Consider the following 20,914-nt stretch of genomic DNA (forward strand, 5'->3'; position numbering starts at 1 on the left):
TACCCAATCCTTGCCACATAAGCATAGTACAGATGCTGTGGGATGAGGTTGGGCCTTGATGCTGGGAAGTGGGCCTGGTGTGTGAGGCTGCGAGATGGGGCTAGGATGTCAGGCTGCAGCGTAAGGCTGAGATGTGAGGATGGGACATGAGGCTGCAAGCTGAATTAATATGTTCAGATGGCAGCAGCAGATGTTTTGTTGCTGGGCAGGGCCAAATGCAGGCACCTGTGGCATGGCCACGACTGCACCATTAAGCAAGTTCAATGGCTTGGGGAATCATTTAAGGCTGGAAAAGACCTCCCAGATTGTCATTGTGGGGCCCCAACACCAACCCCTGGGGGAACACCACTGGTGACCAGTTGCCCGCTGGATTTCACTCCATTCACCACCACTCTCTGGGCCAGACCAGCCACCCAGTTTTCAACCCAGCAGTGTTCCTGTCCAAGCCATGGGCTGCCAGCTTCTCCAGTAGAACACTGGGGGAGACTATGTAAAAGGCCTTGCTGAAGTCTAGTTAGACTATATCAACAGCCTTTCCCTCATCCACCAGGTGGGTCACCTGGTCCTAGGAGGAGATGAGGTTGGTAAGGCAGGACTTTCCTTTCATGAACCCATGCTGGCTGGGCCTGATCCCCCGGTTGTCCTGCATATGCTGTGTGATTGCATTCAAGATGACCTATTCCTTTGCCTTTCCTTGCACTGAAAAAACATGAAGAAAACCCTAATGAAAAGCTACGACCAAACCCCACAAAAATACAATGCAAAATGCAACATTGAATCTGAGGAGAAAAAAAAAAAAACACATAGAAAAACCACCCCAAATCCACTGCAAGATCAAAAAGAAAAAATAAAAAGATCAAACAGAAAAAATAAAAAGAGAAAAACAGAAAAAGAGAAAAACAGAAAAGCCACTACAAAGCCCCCAAAAATCAAATACAAAATCAAACAGAAATCTGAGAGAAAACCCTACCAAAAAAAAAAAAAAAAATCCACTACAAAATCCACTGCAAAATCAAAAAAAAAAAAAGAAAAAAAAAAAGAGAAAAAAATACAGAAAAGTCACCACCAAATACACATACACATACAAAAAAAAAAAAAAAATCAACTGCTAAAACCAACAAAAAATGACAGAAACCCTAATGATAAAAACACCACTAAAGCCCAAAAATCCAAGGGAATAACCTGGGGAAAATAATATAGAAAAGCCACCAACAACCTCCAAACAATATGGAGCAGAGATGCCTTGATCCCCTTCAGTCCCCTGAAAGCTTGCTGGTCTGGCCAAATTTGGCAGATCTGCACCCATCCTGCAGGTTTATCCCAGTGTCAAGAGTGGGTCATGTCCCATGTAAGAGCTTCGTGAGCTGTTCGAGGCAATGATGTGTTCTGCAGCAGTGTGGGTGATCGCACTGATGTTTGATGTCTGAGGGGTTTCTTGCATGGTATGCCCTGATTCCCCCTTGCCCCTGAAGTGTCCCTACACAACAGATAGGATACTCTGGGGCTCAAAAAAGGGAGGGTGTCAATAACAGATGGTCAAGACCCAGGAAATGGCAACCATGGTGGTCCAATGGTGGACCATCAAACCACTTGTGTAAGATCCAGTGCCACAAAAAAAGCACAGAGGGTGTTGGCAATTGGAGATGCCTCTCTGAGAGAGGAAAAAGTATAAATAAATAAATAAATAGTAAAAACAGCTTGATCTCTTCCCTTCAACCCAAGCCTACTAATTTCTTCCATTCTGTATACTCGAAGTTTGTTTCCTTCTCTTGTCTTGTGAAGCCACTTCAGCACAGAATGAGTTTTGGCAAACATCAACAGATGTCAAAGTCATCAAGATAAATTTTAACCACACGCCCAGAGGGCCAAGGCTTCAGTGCATTAGTCAAGTAACTACGAAAGCTGGGAGGTTTCCTTAGAAAGCATCATTTTATCCCACCCATGTCCCTGGGAAATCAGAGCAAACCAAAACAAAACCAAAGAGCAGACTTCAAACTATTTCCTTGGGTAAAGGGTCTCTAGATCTCTCTACATTAGAGCTCTCTATAGAGTTTCCTCAACTGATTTAAAAATTGAAGGGAAGAAAAAGACTCCAAAACCGGAGAGGTCTTCTCTGTCACATTGACTTGAGCTAACTTTTAATCCCGTGTTGAACTGGAGAGACATTTAGAGAGTAACTTGTGAAAGTACAGCAGGCGACTTTTATTTAACACAATTGATAAAATCACTAAGGTGGCCTCCTGTAAAACAGTTTGGGGGTTCATGAGACTAATGTAGGCCAGACTGAAAGCACAGAGCTACCAAAACACAACAGGGAAATGAGGAGGCTATTACATAAAATACAAGGAAAAAACACGTGTACAAAATGTAATGAAATAAAAATTCAGCCTTGTTGTGATTATCACAATTGTGACGTTTCCTTCAAAAAACATACGTGAGCAAGGGAAAAGGAACCTATCCATGTTGAAGGTAGAGCATGACCAGTCAAGCAAAGACCAGGGATTCTTCAGTCCAGAGGACTTCTGATGAAGCTGTGTAAGCATCTTGGCAGTGTGAACACTACACAAGACTATGAAGAAGACAGGAGTCCCACTTTTTTTTTTTTTTTTTTTTTTTTTTTTTTTTTTCGGGGGGGGGACCATTTTCCTGCAATTGACTTTGCCTTTGCAGACCTAAAGCAAACCAAACATTTTGAGCATTGCAACTGCAAGGTCAGTATCCAAGGGTGCTCAAGTTCATAACACTTAGATGGACTTTGTTGAGGGAAAAAAAAAAAAAAAAAGCAGAGTCCAAAGGAACAGTATCTGCAAGAGTGCAAGAGATACAGCTCCATGGCTTGAGCACAGCACCATGCTATCTGCTTTGCTTGCTGAACCTCAACTTTTCTACACAAATGCTAGTAATCACCATAGAAAGAAAGCATTTTATTTTATTTTATTTTATTTTATTTTATTTTATTTTATTTTATTTTATTTTATTTTATTTTATTTTATTTTATTTTTGTCAATTAGCTTCCAAAAGCTGTTACATTTGTAAATTCAGCCCAATAGGAGAACCCTTCTGAAAACAGCTGCAGCAAGCAGAAAAGGTAGCAATTTGTTAAATACATCTGGAAATCCGTTCTACTGTAAAACAGATGACTTAACTGGGCTACTAGCAAAACCTGTCAGCAATCTATCCCCGTCTTGGAAGTCTGGGATTGATAACAAAGATGTTTTGAATTCTGTCATGTCTTTTGAGCTGGAACTGTGGGCAGGACTGGAACTCTGACTCATCCTGGAACTCAGTACCACTCAGGCATGCCATCTGCAGTCCAAAAACACATAGAAAAGGCCTCGATGACCAGCATTATTACACAGGCACACATGAGATTTAAACACTGCAAGTAATCGCTTACTTGCATCATTTACAGAGGAACAAATTTAGCAGTCTTGCCTCACTTCTTCTAAAACTTTCATTACAGACAGCTCATCCTCTCTGTCAGTAAACTAGGAAACGTGTAGCACAGTGACTCAAACCCTGCCTATGAAGAAGCCAGGTTCTAAATTTTTAGCCCTCGCCAATTTGTAGTACCCACTGAAAAAGTTCTTGTTGCAGAAAGGCTGCTCTGTCCTGGCAGAGTTGGGAGGATGTCTCTGGAGAGACAGCAACTGCTTTTGCAACTGGCATTGTCAGCACCTTCCAGCTTTCCCTCCTGACACTGCTCTCTTCTTACCTGACAGCCTTTCACATACAGCTGCAGGCTCAGCATCTGAATTCAGCTGAGCAGCTGCAGAATCTATTTGCCTCAATTTAAGCTCCATTTCTCCCACTCTTGTATTTCTTGTTGAGAAACACTGGGATTTGTGTTTTCACAATATTATATTGTTCTAGGCTTTCCCCAAGCCTAACTTCCTGCTCTTTGAAAAGGCTCTTATGGAATGAGGTCTCATTTGCCTGTCTCTGGAAGGGAAAAATTGTACGGGCACACTGCACAAGTCTTCATTTCTAAATAGCTCTGCCTCAGCAACATACTTGTGTGGAACACCCTGCCAGAAAGCACATCCTCTTCGCTTGGAGAAACAGCTCCCAGCTCTGGCACTGTGTTACCAAGATAGAAGACAATTTCTTTTCCACGCAAAGAACAAAGAGTCCCACTGAACTACAGATTAACAGCCCAGAGATTATTTGTTCACTTTGTAAATCTATCAGTCAGACCAACAGCAGAGTTTTCTAAAATGACTCGCAAGTTCCAATCCATGGTCACCAACATAAGCTCAATTGCATGCAGTCTCCAAAAAGCATCTACATAAACACTGAGTTAGAGCCACAAGGGAGTGTATTTCTCTAGTCAGCTGTTCAGTAGGTGGGGTCACTAGGAGGCAGGGATACAAGTCAGACCCTTCAAATTCTTTTCCCATTCTGCCAGGCAATTTCCCTCAAAACAAACATGCAGCCTTTGCTGGTATCAGGATCTGCTCCTCATCACAGCTAGTACAACCACAGCTACAACCATACAGAATTTCTCAGTTCTCATATATTATCTCACTGTTCCTACAAGAAAGTATTCGTGACACAGTTACAGGCACAGTCCTGCTCCTTACTTCAGGACAGAGGATTGTCCAATACATTTCCTCACTGTACTCTGGGGTGTTGATCTGCTGGAGGGTAGGAAGACAGAAGGACCTGGACAGGATGGCTCGATGGGCAGAGGCCAATGGGATGAGGTTCAACATGGCAAAGTGCCAGGTCCTGCACTTTGGCCAAAACAACTCCATGCAGTGCTACAGGCTTGGGGCACACTAGCTGGAAAGCTGTGTAGAGGAAAAGGATCTGGGGGTGCTGATTGATGCTCACCTGAACATGAGCCAGCAGTGTGCCCAGGTGGCCAAGAAGGCCAACGGCATCCTTGCTTGTATCAGGAATAGCATAGCCAGCAGGACCAGGGGGGTGATTGTCCCCCTGTGCTCAGCTCTGGTGAGGCCACACCTCGAGTACTGCATTCAGTTTTGGGCCCCTCTACAACTCTACAACTACCTGAAGGGAAGGTGTGGGGAGCTGGGGGTCGGCCTCTTCTCACAGGTAGCTAGTCATAGCACTAGAGGGAATGGCCTCAAGTTGTGCCAGGGGTGGTTCGGGTTGGAAAAGAGGAGACGTTTCTGCTCAGAAAGAGCAGTCAGGCACTGGGGCGGGTTGCCCAGGGAGGTAATGGAGTCACTGTCCCCAGGGGTGTTCAAGGAAAGGCTGGATGTGGTGCTGAGGGACATGGTTTAGTGGGTGACATTGGTAGTAGGGTGATGGTTAGACAGATGATCTTGGGGGTCTTTTCCAACCCTAATGATTTATGACTTGCTCTGATTGAAGTTGTGTTGGTAAATAAACAACCTGGAGCTTCAGGTAGTGATTCTCTCCCCTTAAGCAGCAAAAGGCATCATAGGCTTTTCTCACTTATTGCTTTTCTTCTTTCTGCAAAGACAGAGCTAGAGCTCTGTTGTTGGCTTGGATGTTCTTCAGTCACATGTAGCTGCTGGCTGCAAGAAAACCACCCACCCTTACACACCAGAAATTAAAAAGAATAAGGACAGGGCAAATTAGGCCCATGCTGGGCCTGCCCAAGCCAGAGGCCCTGCTGCTGCTCGAGGCCTTGTAGCCAGCTCTGGCAGTGGCAGGAGGCAGGGAGCTACCACTGGGAGCAGGGGCAGGCCAAGGGAACAGCAGGTGGTGAACAGCAGGTTCTGACCCATAGCTGCAGCCTGGGCCTTGTTCCTAATGCTGGCCCTGGCCTGTCAGGAAGGAAGGAGCCCAGGCATCCAACACCTGGCACAGCTCTGGCACCTGCAGTGTCCCCAGCCCCATTGCCATCCTGGGGATATGCATTGCCCTGCCTGGGGTGAAGATCTGGTTTTTGCGCATGATATAAGGAACCTGGTGTAAAAAGTTGAGCAAGTAAGGTGCACCAGAGGCTGCTTTTTGCTGTGTGATATCCCACAGATGAGAACAACAACCAAAATAAACAACAGCAAATTTTTAGTTTCTCTTTACCTTTTTGGTGTTGTCATCTTCCAGCATTGTTCTTTGGAGCCCCTACAAAATGCTAACTGAATCTTTCCGCCCAGCCCCAACAACCCCCACCCGACCAAGCAAAGCCCCTCAAGCTTAGGGGGAAGAAGAGAGTCATGCTTGGTGTTAAAAATTACACGCTTAGTAACAATGCTGGTATTATACCACTTCACAATCATCCTTACACCGACTTTCCTCTAAATTTGCACCTTTACACGGAAATAATTAGGCATAATCCCCCATTTAAGAGACACTAGCAACCTTCTTTGCCCCCTTGCAAGTGAGTTTCTCTGAAATTATACAATATAATTAAATTCCACTGGCTTTTTTTTTTCCCAACCAAACCCCAGTCATTCCAACCAAAAATAATAACTTTATCGTTGTGAGTTGTCCATGATTATGGCTAATGCATTTGGCCAACAAGCAATTTGTGGCTTCCTGCAAAGCTGGTAAAGTCTTGTAGCCATTATTCATTTGTCTGTCAGATACACTCATTCTGATTAAATAAAGTCTGGTTACCTAAAAAAAAAAAAAGAAAAACAAACAAAAAAAAACACTTACAATGCTAAAAAAAAAAAAAAGCTAAAATGGCTTAAAAGCTATTGTTATCCAAGTGTCATTCCTGGTTTCTTGTACCTTTTCTTTTTCTTTTTTTTCTTTCTTTTTTTTTTTTTTCTTTTTTCTCTCCTGGATATGCTTGTACTAAAACAAAATAGCCCGTTTGTTTGTTTGTTTTCTCATTACTACTTTTCGTGGTCATCCCAGTGATCTCAGAAACTAGCTGCATCTCCACTGCCATTGGGGTTCATAGTTTTTCAAGCTGTTGCTTCTGATAAGTTCCTATTTCCTTAATCTGCTGTAATGCTGTGCAGCCTGCTGACATCTCCCGTGACACTTAGCAACACCATTCTTCACACCTAGCACCAGCAGCAAAACTAAGACTTTTCTGATCTTTCTGGACTTTGTTAACTTTATTTTAGGGAGATCATAAAAGCACAGAACGGTTTGGGTTGGAAAGGGCCCTAAGCACCATCTATCTAGTTCCAGTGCCCTGCCATGATCACAGGAAGGTGTCCCTGTCCAGTTTGCCCAAAACCCCATACAACCTGGCCTTGAACACTTCCAGGGATGGGGCATCCACCATTTCTCTGGGCAATCTGTGCCAGTGCCTCTCTACCCTTGACCAGATCACACTAGTCTGTCTCTAGTTGGAGGCCTCCCTTTTGGAGGAGGGAGGGTCAGAAAGATAGAGAACTTATCACTGAATTCTGCAGATGTTATCTTAGTGAAGATAAAAACACTCTTCCAATGAGTGGTTATGAGAGGCCAGTCTTTTCCAATGTATTTTTTTCTAGTACCACAGAAAGATTATAATCAAAAGTCACTTGAAATATCAATAATTTGAAGCGTGTTCTTGAATCCAATTGACTTTTAGCCAAAACAATAGATGCTTGATGTGATTAGTATGAAAGTTTTAAATTCCCCTATAAATTAACCTTTTCTAACAAATTATGCCTAGGAAGTAAAGCAGCTCTTTTCTGGAAACTTTGGGACACTTTCTGCTTGTCCTGCATTAAAGTAGAGCACACAAACCAAGTATGCCCTCTGCTGTGTGTGTTTTGCCTAAGCAACAGAAGAGAGCACTTCCTTGTTTCTACACTGCCGAAAGAGACCACACAAGGACACTAGAAATGGAGAAAAGATGACACCAGAAAGAAAGTGACTGCTGCCTGTACTCTTAGGAACTATCAGCACAACCAGCTTATCGACTTTTCAGGAGGAAGTCAGTAAATACCCACGTGCAAGTAAGCAAGCATGTTGATTCTCAAAATTATTATTCCACCAACTAAACGTGATTGCTTGGACTGCTGTGAGAGAAGAAGAAAAAACAAACAACAGACATGAAAGGCAGCACAAATCACCTCACTGCATTACTAAGTCACCTTTTAACAAAAAAAAAAAAAAAAAAAAAGTTTGTTAAATATCAATTGCCAAACTTAGTGCAGTTTCTAAGCAGCGTAAGCTATAGTGGAGGACCATTTTTAAAACTTTAGTGTACCACATTACTAGACAGCCCTTTTATAAATTCTAAGTCATTTGCGAACATTAACTTGCATGATAACTAATAGTACCATAATATCATAGCCTAAAAAAGCTAAGTCAGTTTTAATTTCCAAACAGAAATGTCAGTTACCATAAGGTCATAGCAAGAATTTTGCTGAGATGCATGATTCTGAAATATTTACAAGGAAAATTTAATAATGACACAGGCTCAATAACCATGTTTTGCTCAATAATTGTGTTTTTATTTACTGCTTTTCATTTTTATTTGTATCTGTCCCATATACAAAAGGAGTTCACATGGGACTAGTGAAACAATCTTCCAGGTAAGAACTGTTTTGGAAAAAGGTAGAAAGGTCTACAATTAATTCTTCCCAGAGCAGTTCCCTCAAAGTTCTTTTAATTGCTTTTTAAACTTTGTAATTAAAGAGTCATACTAAGTCACAATCCAGTATTATTCAGTTAGTCTAAACATTGGGAATGTCATGTTTTGCATTCTTTGTCCAAATTTATTTCAGTTCTCTGGTAGCAAGAACTGGGGAAGCACCACAGCTAAAATGGCTACCCTAATAGACCCCTGTAGTAAAAGGCTTTCCAAAAAACTAACAATCTTCATCTTTAAAAAGGATTTACTGATGCTTTGCTTGTGCTCCCAAGTTTCTCAGGATGCTGGTAATTCTGAGCTGATAATTCCTTATCCAACTGTCATAGTTCACTACTGAAGTCACACAGTTGTTTGAGTGCCATGAAATATCCAGCTTCAGAGTGGTTTAGAGGAAGCATACCAAAAGATGTGCTCCCCACCGTATATTAAATAAGGTTTAAGCAGAGGTTTGTTTGTACATGTGAACATCTTCAAAATCCCCAAAATATCGTTTTATCTTCAGAATACACATGGTAAGAACAACTAATCAAGACCAAGATGGTTTCTTCTGATCACATGCACAACATGAAAGCATGAGTTACCAGTACAGACCACTATCTACCTGATCACCAAAATCCAATGGTCTGTTAATGAGCAGGTCTCTGAAGATCTGCTACTTAAAAGGATGTTTCTCAACAGAGAAAGCTTTTCAAAAGCCCAAGAGGCATAACATACCAGCAAAAGGAAAGCAAACTACACTTTTGAAATGCAGAGATGGCTGTTCCTTTGTAAAGGAGCTCTGGTAAAGACAGAACCACTAAAACTCTGGATTACAAATGTCCTGAAATCTGCTTTGCTTTGAAAAATACTCCTGAATGGCAGCAATTTGCAACAGAAAAGGATCTGATATGAGTCCAAAAGAACGATCCTCTTAGGCCAAATGTTTGGCTCATGCTGGCCTCAAGCAAAGGCTAACAGTGGCTAATACCACTTCAAAACTTTTAGATTAAAAAGACAGAAGAATATTTTTATGAAGACCAAAATTTACTACCCTGAAGATTTTATCTTGTTGATATCTCAGTATTTAAAAGAAAACACAAACATCTGGTTTTGGTCAGTAAAGTGTCCATTTAATAAACTCCTTAGCCACATTTCCCATCTCTTCCTCCCACCCTAAAATTTCAATTCACACTTAAGCAGCAGATGACAAATTGATGGTGTACAAACAGAAGTTTAAAATCTGTACTCTTGTACTAAGAGCATCAGGGGCTATTATCTGAGAAAATCACCTAGAACTTGGATGTGCCCATGCAAACAAAGCAGATTTTTATATACAGTCCCTATTTTCTTATAAATTTAAATATTTTACAAAAATGCGTTTTCAAAATGTATAAAGTTTAGTGAACACCCCAAATGTATCTTAAAATAAAACGTTATCTGATTTCAAGGGTTATTTCAACAATGAAGTTTAAATTGCACCAGATAAAAGGCACTTGTGCTGTGTGATGTCTTGAGCAAATGTATGTTAGTTTATAATACAGTGTCTTCTTGGATTCATGCAGTTGTCTCCGAGCATCAAGCATTCATTAAAGCAGCCAAAAGAGATCGTGAGTAAACTTGATTCCACAGTTGTGAGAATATTTTCTATCACTAGGCCGAACATACGGCATTGTGCTCCAGCTCTGACTCTAGAATCAAATGCTACAGAAAAATTGCTGTCATTCACAGGGAAATTCAAACTACATTTCATTCTCTCATAAGTTACAAAAAGATGTATGCCATTTAATTATCAAACTAAAACAACGTTGAACAGCTCGGTGTTCAAGTAGCTTGTGCCAATGAAAGTCTGTATTTAAAAACGAGCTAGGGGCTAGTTATTCAAGGAGCAGTGCATTGTATTTTCCATTTCCACTTCACTGCTGAGATAAAAGCGCAGTCCTATTTGCCTTCATCTTCTCCAGCCTTTTCATTAAGTGGCTATTGGTCATCTCCATCTCTTCTATCTTATCCAGTGCTGTTCTCAACTATAAAACAAAAACAGAAGTTATCATCACTAAGTTTAATTGGACTTACTGCTGTTCATAAGCCTTAACAGAGGAAATCACATCAGGAATCTAATACAACAATTTTTTGTTTTTATTTCTTTTAATTGAAGTACCACATCAGTTAAGGTATGACATTTTAACAGTAGCCATGTCATTACTGCAGCCAGATGAACCAGAATTCAACCGTAAAAAAAAAAAAAACATGAAGCAATTTAAATATTTAACACATTATATATATATATATATATATATATATATATATAAACACATTATATATATACATACATATATATATATATATATATAAACACATTATATATATACATACATATATATATATATATAACACATTCATCCCCCGAACAGTTAGGTGCCTGCAACTTCCCATTGCATGCTATTTAAAGGGTAAGGCCCTCTCTACCACTGGTGGTAGTTGATGGATAGACGTATTCCCATAGGTAGCAGGCATTACACTAGTCATGCAGCAGCTCCTAAGCAAAGAAGATCAACAGTACAGTTCAATACAGCTTCTTCCTAGCTCCCTGTGAGGTGCATGCAGGAAACTTTCCAGGCTAACACTTGACATATGGAGGATTGGCTCCTCAATAATATTTAATGGAAGGATTAGTTTAAAATCATACAAGTTATCATATTGAGAAGAAAATGCAACTTTAGATCATTCCTTTCAAGGAAAAGACTACACTGAATTGTATTTAATACTATTTTTATGTGCTACAGCTGTCTTCTGAATGCAACACACTTGGAGGCCTTCTAAAAACACTTGACAGCAGTAACAGAAGATTTAAAAAGGAGAGCTTGGAGGCAACAACAGAGCAGTTCAAGACTGAAAGTATACAGCCGAAAAGGAAATCAAGTCAATTACCTCTCGCTGAAGCTTCCTCTTTTCAGCTTTGAGTTCATCTTCCACTTTTTCTGCATTTTCTGCTGCATTTTTGTATCTTGCAACCTGTCCCTCAAGTCGCCCAACCTGCAAACCCAAACAAGATAAAAGGAGTGGTTACTCTACCACTCACAGGACTTGCAATACACCCTTCACTGCTTGTGTCCTCCCTTTCAAGGGTTGCAAGAAACAGAGGAGAATAAAATGTAGCACAGGAAATATTTCAGAAGATACGAAAAGTTACAGAACTAAGCAGAGAGTTGATTTGGATAAAGAAAATCAAGAATTGGGGAATACATGGGATTAAAAACAACCCCTGAAAAATGGAAAAGCAGAGACCACATGAAAATGCAAAGGAGAGAGGAGACTGTATCATGACATGATGTGAGAGGTCTTAAGCTGAAGCACAGAGTCCAGTAACAAAGCAGGGACTCAAGACAAATTAACAAATCCTGGTTGGAAATTGCAAGTTTTAAAACCCACTTACTTTTATGTTGTTGTTGATGATTGATATTTTTTTTTCTAGCTCCTTGCTATCCCCCCCAAATCCATAGCACAGCAGCAGGCTACCAAAGACCAGCCATACATCTTCGATTTAAATTCTAGTCCTTTAAATGACTTTTAAGTGGTCTACAGAGAAACTGCTCTATAGTACTGTGTTGCTGATTTGCACTGATTTTCTCACTTTGCTAATGTTATATATGCACATGTACATATATGCATGTATATATATATGTTCTTGAATTTCTAAGAGCAGATCAATATAACCTTCTTACACTTAGGCTTACATATACAGATTTTCTTAAAATGAAGTCCCTCTTTATGTTCTTCAGTCCCTCTTTATGTTCTGCTGTATACATTCATATCTTAGTAACTTAACTCCAGATTTTCTCTTACGGTTAGAATATGCACAACTATTGATTTGCAGGAAATAGGAAAAAAACATATATGTAGTGTTATTCTGTGGAAATCTCAAGAACAAGCAATAAGTTATGAAATACATTTTCATAGTTTTTGTTGGAAAAAATATTGGTAAATGTCTGCAGAGAAAGTGTAATGATATAAACAAATCTAAAGAAGGACTTACATTTTGTTCCAAGGTAGTTATATCTTGTTCAGCTTTTGAAAGTTTAAATTTGTATTCACTAATTTGTCTGTTTGCATCTCCTTAAAAAAAAAAAAAAAAAAAAAAAGGAAAAAAAACATATTACTCAAAGCAACTCTCTGAACTGGCAGCTTTCCTTTTAATTCAAATTCATTAAAAGACCATTTTACTGTGAAGCTTATATTCAGGGTTATAAAGTGGTAAGTATTCTTTCTCAAATCTTTGAGTGTAAGAAAAGGAAACCATTATAACAGTAACCATTATACATACTCTGCATTTCAATTAGTTGCAAGTCAGAACCATTCTCTAAGCCTATTATATCCGGATTCATGCCATCACTTTTTGAATATTTCTGTCGTTCTTCTTCCAATTGCATCTTCAGCTTTCTAACCTGAAACAGAAGTTTCCTTTTGTAAAAAAATCAACTCCCAGAAATTCAGTATACCTAAACATTCAATAGGTCAACAAGTCCAAGTAGTCCTGAAATGCCTGAGATGGTTCTGTAAATGGGAGTAACAGAGCCATGAAGGAGAGGCAGGGAAGCCACTCCCAGGTCTGCGGAAGCAGTTCTTTCCCCATTGCTGGGTGACTGCCATCTGCACATCAGGTTTGCAATGGGAGTAGCAAAAGCTCCCATTCATGATATAAATCTTTTAACTGATTTTCATAATTACGTAGCTGTAGTTATACATGTTTGTATACATAAAAAAAATATTTAATAGTCTTGATTCAATAATAGGATTTACTACCATTTTAAACCAAATAGTCACAGTAAAATTAAAGGGTGTTCTCAGCAAAAATAGGCGTCAACAGCACCATTTTGAATTTGTAGTATGTTCAACTAGAGGCACAAAAATTAGTGTTCTTAACAAATGCCCACTTGATATGTTTTCTTGAATTCTCTATTCTCAATACTGACCTTCATTAAAAACACAGCGACTTGGATCATACTAATCTTTTATTTAAGTAACCGAAGTGATCGAAGAAATAGTACTGCTTGGTAACTTGCAAGAAAGATGCTTGAGCTTATGAGATTGTCATTTTATTGCATTTAGTATTTCTGAATAAGAGAGAAAAATAACCAAGTATGTATACTAAAAAAATTTTGTTGTAACACCAAATTTGTTCTGTAGCACCAGAAATGGCAGTCAGCAGCAAGTTAGTTTCCAGCTAGCTAGTTACTGAACTTAGGGTTCTCCTTAATAACTAAGATCAAAGTCACATGGATAGGGACACTACTGAGAGGAGCTGATAATTCCCAGTAGTCAGCCTGATTAGATGTTGAATATTTAGTTTGGTTAAGTAATTTGATTAAACACCAAAGGTACTTAGTATTTGTTTATTGCTACTATATTCATATTCTGTAAAAGGATATGCAAAGTTACGTTTCTAAAAATAATAGTTTATTTTACCTGGGACAATAGTTCTTCCTTTTCTCCAGCCAGTTTTCGTAGCCGGACATCTAAAACAAAAGAACTCAATTAAAGGAAAAAACAAACAACCCACAACCAGAAATATGTAACTAAGGATGTATTTTTCATAACTTTTAGTTCATTTTCAAAGTAAAACAAGCAAACAAAGCCTCAAAGCTAACAGCACTGTCAGAATAAAACTTCGTTATCTCCCTAACAACATAACACTTCATTAATACTGGAAAAATTAAAAAACTATTAATTCACTGTGTATTTGTATAACAGTTTTAAAAGTAAGGCCTGTGAGTTTAGTAATTCTTCAAAGTAAATTAACAACCAAATGGTCAAGAACAGCCACTTCCAAAACAATTTACTACTGGCTGTATATTCTTTTTCTTGTTTACTCTTCAAGACTGCTATCTCTTCAGGCAAAGCACCGCGCTTGTAAAAAGCATGCATTTCTAGGAAGTTCTATAATTCCTGTTCTCAGTCCACAGAAAAGTACTTGGGAAAGTGTCCACAGGAATGTTTCAATATCTCCAATCATCCAGACAATCAGTTATAGCTACAAAATACATGTACGCCGTCAAACAACACGATGCTAAAATTATAGCAGCTCACATGAAAATTACAACTCTGAGAGTAACAAAGTATAAAGACATTTGTATTTCACCATCATAGAATGACAACAGAAACACCTATCAGATTAATCTGTCTAAACATTTAACTATTATACATAATGTGCAAATATAATGCAAGTGCACAGATAATTTTTTTTTGCTTGTTAACAGTTTTACGTTGAATTGACTTATGCACACAATCCAAAAGCCTATAATTTGGGCAAGTCTTAGTTGTTGTTTTTCTTTTCCAACAGTAATAAAACAAACTGGACCAAAAAAATCTGATTGGTTACAAATGTCCATACATATTGTATTATATTTTTTTTTTTACTCAAAAAACACGTTTGCTTACTCAGGATAAAAAAAAAAAGTTTAAAAGTAGTGTAAGCCTAGAAGGTATCATTTTGTGGTTGCAAATAACAAAACACTGTGAACAAAATGCAAACGACTTAATAAACTCTCTGTATTTCAGGATATTTTTACCTAATGGTCCTTCTCCCGCAGATTCCAAGACTTGAGCAGCTTCCTGTGATACAACTGTTATTGCACCAACCGCTGATTCATGGTTTACATCACCATTTGGTGTGCCATCTGGAATTATAACTAATCCGTGTTTCTGAAAATACAAAAGAAAAACATTTTACTCATTCAAGACCAGTGCTAAAACATAACTGGACAGAAAAGTTTTGAAAAAGCTTTTAAAATTGATTGAAACAATTAAATGAAATGCTCCATTTGTTCCCTAAGGTCAGGTTTTGAGACCAAACAAGAACAGTAACCATTCTTCCTCTTTTTCATTGACCTTGATCTCACGCCCCATTACTGGATTTCTGTTACTGTAAGGTAACTACTACCGACATACCTCTCCTCTCTTCATTGCTTCCTTCAGGTCAGCCAACTCCTCTCTGAGCTCATCTCGCTCATTCTTAATGCAGTCAAAGTAATTTTTCTGTCTTTCTAGGGCCTGGGTTCAGGCAGATACCAAGAAAAAGAATGGCACAAAGGAGAAAGCAGATGACAGATAGCAGAGAGAATTTTTAAAAATAAAGAGCTTAACAAAAGTAAAGAAATTAAAAGGGGCTATTTTATATATAAAATATGCATCTCTGATAACTACCTTTTTACAATTCACATATCTAGCGTGATTGGTAGATGTGTCTCAGCACAATTTTTTTCTCCAAATAGGCCTTAGTAAACTCTACAATAAATATCTATTTAGTACATTTTTTTCATAGGTTTTGATAAACTAAACTGAATACCAAAAGAGTAAGTGATTCTTTTTAACATGGCCAGAAATAATTTTTGCTGGAACTCAATAGACAAAGATCCTAAACCACCATATTCACTGAGATAACCTTTGTAGGGCATAGAAATAGAAGTCTTACCTCATAAAAGACCATTGGACATACAATTCTGACATCCACTTAGAAATGCTAGGTTATAGTTTATTACTCACTTAAGTATACTAACTACTCTTTACTAAAAGCAAAACAATCACTTTTAGAGAAAAGCAAAAGCAAACACTAGCAGTACTACATTAGCACAAGAAAGAATCTCAGCTAAATGTACAATATGGACATCGATGAATTTGCCTACCTATAGTGCAGCTCTGTTACTTGGCAGTTAATCAGACATTTTCACTTGACTGGGCAGAATCCAAGTATTCCATTCAAATTCGGTATTGCATGCATTACAAATCATCCTGACCACTAAGCAGATGCAAGAGCACGCACACGTTTTGCAAAGAAAATTATTTAACTAAACTTTGTGTCATGCATGAATGTTTAGGAAGGAATGATACCATGAAAGAAATGAAGGTGAATACCACTGCATTGATTGCAATTGCTCCACATGGCAATTGCAGTATACTAAACTTTAATAATTATGGAGAATCTGTATATGAGAGCAAGATTTCAATGCATTATTCTATTAATTTCAACAGAAAATTTTTTAAAGTGCAGTTGTAATATTTACTATGTAAATATTAACACTGAATTACCTGTATTTTAAATGTGTGAAAGCATCAGTTGTCACCTGATAGTTTAAGGGTTTACAAGATGTCCTTTTACTTCCTAACACACACTGTATCTCCATAACTACATCATAAACAGGATGAAGAACCTTAATCAGTGCATCATTTTGTGTTCCACTTAAAGATAACGGAAGAGTGGACACAAAGGCCCAAAATCAAGCTCCAGATGTAAATCCTCTACACTTGCCCTATGCTGCTGCTGACCTTCCTAAAACAGCCTCTCTATCCTCCCCCAATAAACAAAAGGGCTGGCAATCAGAAAATGCTGATGGAGAGAGAAATGAAGTTTCTGTAACCATGCATCTCTACCTTCGGAGATATTAATTACTTAAGTTTTTCAACTTTGAATAAAGTTGATAGTTTTTGTATACAGAGAGGTGATAGTGACAGATTTTGTACCTACTCCACTGCTGGAATTCTTCTATAAGGAAGATTAAAAACCAAAAACAGATAAAATCAGGCCAATTAAAGTTCTGTGGGTATCTTTTAATATCAGTGTGACTAAAATATATCCACTCGGCAGAATGCACATTTATCTGAGGTTCTATTTACTAAATATTCCAAAAACCTTCACAAAATCTATACCAAACTCAGATACAGCATGGATAATTTCAACTTGGTCATACATGTACTAAAGAGTAAAATAGCTGTATATTTCAGGAATAATCTAACCTCGATGTTATAATTCAAAAACCTCAAATTGACCACATTTAAAATCAAGTACAATTGTAAATTTCAATCATTTTATAGAACTAGGATAACCTAAGGCGGAAAATGTAAAACTGAAGCTCATGCTATCTTTGTTCTGCTTGCCTCCCTTTCTTCCTCTGAGGTAGCAGTATTGCATACACTTTAACAGTAGGTTATAAATCTAGTCCAAGTACCCCTCTGTGAAGCTGAAATAGAGTAAAATTAGCAAAATAACTTGGGGAGAAAGACACAAAAACTGTAAGCTTTAAAAAAAAATATTAGATAATGTGAGCAAAAAAAGACAACAGCATTATTACATTTTAAGAATTAAGAGATTAAGTTTGAGATAATTAAAAAAATAAAATATATGGGAAAAAAAAAAAAACGAGCACAGACTTTGAGAAAAATTTTAGCTTCCAACTTAGCGAGTGTCCACATACACTAGAAGAAAAAAATCTTTGTCAAACTAGTTGATCGCTCTTTGAACATTATGTAGAGGATAGGCTCTGCACTAACTGTAGTGACATCTTTGGAAGAAAAAAAAAGGATTGCACAAACTGGGACAGTCCAGTACACAAAGACAATGAAGAGTAAACATGGAAGAAATATGGTCACATAATTTAAAATTAAAAAAAAAAAATCTGAAGAATATTCAGGGAAAAAAAAAACATTTAACAGTTGAAATGTCATGTTATGATGAAAGAGAGGATTGCAATATGGATTGAAGGACTAAAACATGAAATAAATACAGACTGAAGATAAGAGAGTATAACTTTTTTTTTTTTTTTTTTTTTTTTTTTTTTTTTTTTTTTAAATCAGGCACCACAAGCTAAAGTGTCTTGAGCTCCAGTGAATACAGCAATATTCAAAGAAATCTGAGTATGTGAAAATCCTGGTATAAAATTTTTTAGTTAAAGAGAGAAACAGCCCTAGAGTTACTAAAGGACACTTCCTTTCTGAAGACTATCCACAGTTAACTCCCTCTTACCAGCAGGTAGGTAATTTATTTGTGGCCCAGAACAGCTAAAAGTTCAGGGCCATATAATTATTGCCGAGAGTCAGCCTGACTCTGAAACAGTTTTACCAGTTTTGGACTGCACAGAAGCAAAACTGACAAACCCTGTCTGAACTAAATTAGCTGTACAGAAAATACCAACTCTGCTCTTCTACCTGTACCACCTTTTGACCTACACAGGAGCCCTACAGACACTCCTCAGAAGGGATGAGGCTGCCAGTGTTTTAGTTTCCAAGTCTTGGAGTTTAGAGTTGGAACCGTCTTAGCACACAACTAATGCACAGTGTCAGCCGGGTTCAGTGTTGCATCCAAACTAAGGCCCTGGAAGGATCAGGAATGTGATACAGAATTGCGCAAGTGTGGCTGCAGAGTCATTTCGTGGCTGGTCGTAGTCTTAGCACCAGGTATGTTAAATGGAAGCATGCTTAACAAGTATTTACTGAGACTTCCCTGCATTTTGACCCTTAATACCTGCAGCTCCCTGCGTTTTCCATTATTTTGGTTCTCTCTCTTATTCAAAATAGTGGAAGGCAAATCATATTAAAATTCACTGTGATTCCTGTGAAAACTGCTAAGACAATTATAAAGGTAGCAGCCAAATCACTAGCAAAGTCTGAAAGTCTTGATTACAGGTTAAAAAAATATACAATTGTATGCATAACAGTCGATGATGTTATAGATTTAGTATTATTCACCATTATACAAGTAAAGATAAAGTGGAGCTTTTTTTTTTTTTTTTCTCTAATAAGAAGACAGACTGAAAAAACATTGTGAATATTCAAACTGGGAATAGCCTTCATTTCTTTGGAGTACACAGCATTCCTTAGCGGGAAGAGGGATATCTGTCTACTTCTAGAATTAAAAAAAATACCTTTCCCCCCCCATATTTGTTTCATACCCCTATTTTTTTATCTTTCCAATTAATTGTCTCCTGGAGATCAAACACCTCTTTGGTTATGCAGTCTATATTCTGCTGCATGCGTTGATTCTCCTGTAATAAATAATATGAGGGAAGAATAAAAGAAGAAAGACAAGTGAAGAAATGGGGAAAAACATTCAAGTAGATAAAGGAAATAAAATAGTAAAAGCAAACCAAGGAGTTTATGAGCATGAGGTTAAAGAAAAAGGGTGTGACTGAGTGTAACATAGTATTTTATTTTCCCTTTAAATTCACGCAAGAAAACTGTGATTTTATTCCATCGTTTCATATTGATTGCAGAATTTAGTACAGCTAGGACTACTTTTCTTTCGTAACAGTTCCCACTGCAGACTGGCGATAACATCCTTTCTTTAGGAGAACAATTAACCTTGGGGTAGTTTTCATATACCTTTAAGTACTGCTTAGGACCAAACATCCTCACCCACCCACCAGCTGCCCCCAGCCCCTTCCCAACACATTCTGTTATTTAGAAAAACAACCTTGTTTATGGAATAAGACGAAAGGGGAACAGCGTACTAATAAAAAGCTTTCTACGTGCATGCTTATAAGTTACTTAAATACATTAGGAAGTTCACTGTCACAGAACAAAACTGTAATTACGTAATAATAATGTTAATGCAAGAAACTTTATTAATGGACTTCTAGCCTGTACTTCCATTCCATAAATTTGTCAGCAGGAAGGTACATAAATATCAAATAAATAAAGCTACCATTTAGCCAATAAGTTTAAAACATTGTATGTTTGCAAGATACTGTCCATTAACAACAAAAAAAAATTAGGAATAAACTGCTGAGAAGCATATTATGTGTATGATGAATTCTTTATCTAGTCTGCCTTCAAAGCACTGCAACTCCAGGCAAAACCAGCAAAAAATATCAGCAGTTTGTCCACAATTTGGAATAGTCAAGTTGCAGCATCTGTTCAAAGAACTTTAGAAATACAGCAAAAGCACAGGACACGTTAACAGAAGAACTAATCCAGGAATTTCATTATCAAATGATATTGATACTGAAATTGATCAATTGATACTGGTATTATCAAGGATAAAAATAAGCCCTTAAACAGTGCAATTATATCTAAGGAACTATTACCATTTTAGAAACTGGGGATGATGTTAAGCCTACGAAAAGGAATCTGGACTAATTAAGCTCATTTTGTATATGACTACTCCTGTTCAAATCTTACACTGTTCTTATTTGCACAGGTTCTATCATTCATTATTGCATATCAACATACCTCTATCAATTCATCTCTCTGTCGAAGGCCCTCTTTAAGTTCATCCAGCTTATGCTGTAGAACACTGCACGTGTGTTTCTGTCTTTCCAATTCCTATATCAAATAAGCAAATAAATCATGAATTTATTTGTGGTTTGTCATACATCTTAAATACAAAGTTAAAAAAAAATACTAATCTCCTTTAACATAACATTACCTAAGAAATTCCTGCAACAGCTTAAGAAATTCCTAGAAATACCTAGTGGCTAAAAATAACAAAGTAAGTTTTAGGTAAGTTTTCCAGATACTTACTATAGAGATTTCATTTAATAAAATTTGGAGGGGAGAGAAAAAATGCCATAAAAGTTTATATAAAAGATCAGTAAGAAAGACTCAGATACTGAATTTATCTCCATATTGTTGGAAAAAAAGCTGCCACATAGATTTTCCCTTTCCAAGAAAGTGTGACAGAAC

At 37.8% G+C, this 20,914-nt stretch overlaps 1 protein-coding gene across 7 annotated transcripts in view; it reads right to left on the reverse strand.

The window, feature by feature from the left end:
* Positions 1 to 8,372: 8,372 nt before the first annotated feature.
* The window catches only part of LRRFIP2 (LRR binding FLII interacting protein 2), a 55,622-nt gene continuing 43,080 nt past the window's right edge, over positions 8,373 to 20,914 (reverse strand). For 5 of the 7 annotated variants that reach the window (XM_084306826.1, XM_084306823.1, XM_084306822.1 and 2 more), the window contains 9 exons: positions 20,462 to 20,554; positions 19,183 to 19,275; positions 15,410 to 15,511; positions 15,031 to 15,163; positions 13,928 to 13,977; positions 12,786 to 12,906; positions 12,498 to 12,577; positions 11,393 to 11,497; positions 8,374 to 10,488 (listed from right to left, as the gene is read on the reverse strand). In XM_084306826.1, the coding sequence (XP_084162952.1) occupies positions 10,378 to 10,488; positions 11,393 to 11,497; positions 12,498 to 12,577; positions 12,786 to 12,906; positions 13,928 to 13,977; positions 15,031 to 15,163; positions 15,410 to 15,511; positions 19,183 to 19,275; positions 20,462 to 20,554 (888 nt within the window). In that variant the 3' untranslated portion in view covers positions 8,374 to 10,377. Of the gene's footprint in view, positions 10,489 to 11,392; positions 11,498 to 12,497; positions 12,578 to 12,785; positions 12,907 to 13,927; positions 13,978 to 15,030; positions 15,164 to 15,409; positions 15,512 to 19,182; positions 19,276 to 20,461; positions 20,555 to 20,914 lie in introns of all 7 variants that reach the window. The other 2 variants (XM_084306825.1, XM_084306824.1) reach the window with 1 other exon arrangement.

The sequence above is a fragment of the Netta rufina genome (assembly GCF_964035555.1).
Source record: "Netta rufina genome assembly, chromosome: 2".
Lineage (NCBI taxonomy): Eukaryota > Metazoa > Chordata > Aves > Anseriformes > Anatidae > Netta > Netta rufina.